This window comes from Microtus ochrogaster, chromosome 18 (assembly GCF_000317375.1).
Source record: "Microtus ochrogaster isolate Prairie Vole_2 chromosome 18, MicOch1.0, whole genome shotgun sequence".
Classification (NCBI taxonomy): domain Eukaryota; kingdom Metazoa; phylum Chordata; class Mammalia; order Rodentia; family Cricetidae; genus Microtus; species Microtus ochrogaster.
Genome location: NC_022020.1, coordinates 6,184,281 through 6,186,133, shown reverse-complemented (window position 1 = coordinate 6,186,133; position 1,853 = coordinate 6,184,281). Strand labels below are relative to the sequence as shown.

General features: G+C 48.5%; 1 protein-coding gene across 1 annotated transcript in view; it reads left to right on the top strand.

Moving 5' to 3' along the window:
* Npc1 (NPC intracellular cholesterol transporter 1) overlaps positions 1 to 1,853 on the top strand; it is a 47,519-nt gene that overhangs the window by 18,992 nt on the left and 26,674 nt on the right. Inside the window, exons 5-6 of the mRNA XM_005355762.2 lie at positions 226 to 393; positions 1,002 to 1,251. Coding sequence (XP_005355819.1) covers positions 226 to 393; positions 1,002 to 1,251 — 418 coding nt within the window. The remainder of the gene's footprint in view (positions 1 to 225; positions 394 to 1,001; positions 1,252 to 1,853) is intronic.

Below are 1,853 nucleotides of genomic sequence, written 5' to 3'. Positions count from 1 at the left end.
GTGGGATTTCTCGAAGCTACTGGGAGAGCAGTTGGAATGCCGTTTCCCTTTCCTGGTTCTTCAGTTCACTTGGAGTCAGGCCTGCCACGCTGCCGGGTTTAATGGGTCAGTTTAGAGACAGTCTCCTTCCACAGTGCATGTCATTCCAGAGGCCTTCAGTTAGATCTTGAGTGGAGAGTCAGAGCAAACATAATGTCTCCATCTTTTCCTTTGGGATTCTTCTAGCAATGTACAATGCCTGCCGTGATGTGGAGGCCCCATCAAGTAACCAGAAGGCCTTAGGGCTCCTGTGTGGAAGGGATGCCAGTGCCTGCAATGCCACCAACTGGATCGAGTACATGTTCAATAAAGACAATGGGCAGGCGCCATTCACCATCACCCCCATCTTTTCAGGTAGGATGGCGGCTCTCAAGCTTGCTGTAGTTACAGTTTTGTAAAACCCAGGAGTCAGTCAGCTATAGAAAGATAAATTCAGGGATACAAGTAGGACATTGGTCCTGTCTGGTTAACTTAGGAGGGCTGGGTAAGAAAAGGAGTTGCTTTTAGGGATTGATACTGTAACTAAAAGAATGAACCAGCATGTGTGTGTGCATGTGCGTGTTTTCTAAAGGCTGAGAAGTATTTGCTGCCCAGCTGCACAGAGGACCCGCCCTACGTGACTGGTCCACGAGAGATCAGGGCACATGCTGTGCACAGGGTTGTTAACATCACAGTGTATCCTAAGGGACGTAGCCTAGCTGAGAGCGCTTGCCTGGGAGTCCTCAGGCTCCAGCACAAAACCAGGGCAGCACTCCGAAGCCAGCAGCAGAAGAACCCCGTCAGTGCCCACCCCACCCCACCCCCAGAGCCTAGCGAATGCTGACAGCGTGGCTCTTTCATTCTTTGTCCCCAGCTGTGCCACACTGTGTTCCCGTGTGCTTCCCGTTGGGTTAATATAATCAAACACGAAACTTAGAACGTAGTCTCAGGAGACCCTAATTCAGCATGATTTCTTCTTGTAGACCTTCCTATCCTTAAGATGGAGCCCATGAGAAACGCTACCAAAGGCTGCAACGAGTCTGTAGACGAGATCACAGGGCCGTGTAGCTGCCAGGACTGCTCCACTGTCTGCGGCCCCAAGCCGCAGCCTCCACCGCCTGCCGTCCCCTGGAAGATCTTGGGCTTGGATGCCATGTATGTCATCATGTGGATCACCTACATGGCATTTCTGCTTGTATTTTTTGGAGGACTTTTGGCAGTGTGGTGCCACAGGTAAGCTGGTTGATTTGCTTTTTTCTTCAAGACAAGAAGATCAAAATTGCCCACGTGGTACCTTAGCTTACAGTTCACATTAATTAATCCAGGCAGGAAGTAAATGCATATATGGATACCATCCCCTGGTTGGCTTATTCTCTGAAGCTAGTATATAGTTTGGTTTTGTTTAGATATTGAAACACTTGAAGTTAGTTTTACTGATTTACTCAGAATGATGTGTGATTTAAGACACAGTACCACAGGCAGTCTGTGTGAGCCACATCTGACTGGACATAGTCACTTGAAGTACTACATATGTTTGCATCCTGCTTTACAGTGGTATATTTGTGTGTTGTCATGTGTGCACACACATGTGCACACGTGTGTGGGTTAGGGTCAGTTTTGCTCAGTTGCCCTCTACTTTGATTTTTGGTTCAAGGTCTGTCATGGCCTAGAGCTTACCAGTTATGGCTGGCCAGCAAGCCCCAGGGGTCCACCTGTATCTGCCACCTAGTGCTGGGTTTACCAGCGTGTGCTGCCATGGCAGGCACTTTGCAGACTAAACTATCCACTTAACCTGAGACAACACTTTTTTGTTTGGTTGGTTGGGTTTTTTTTTT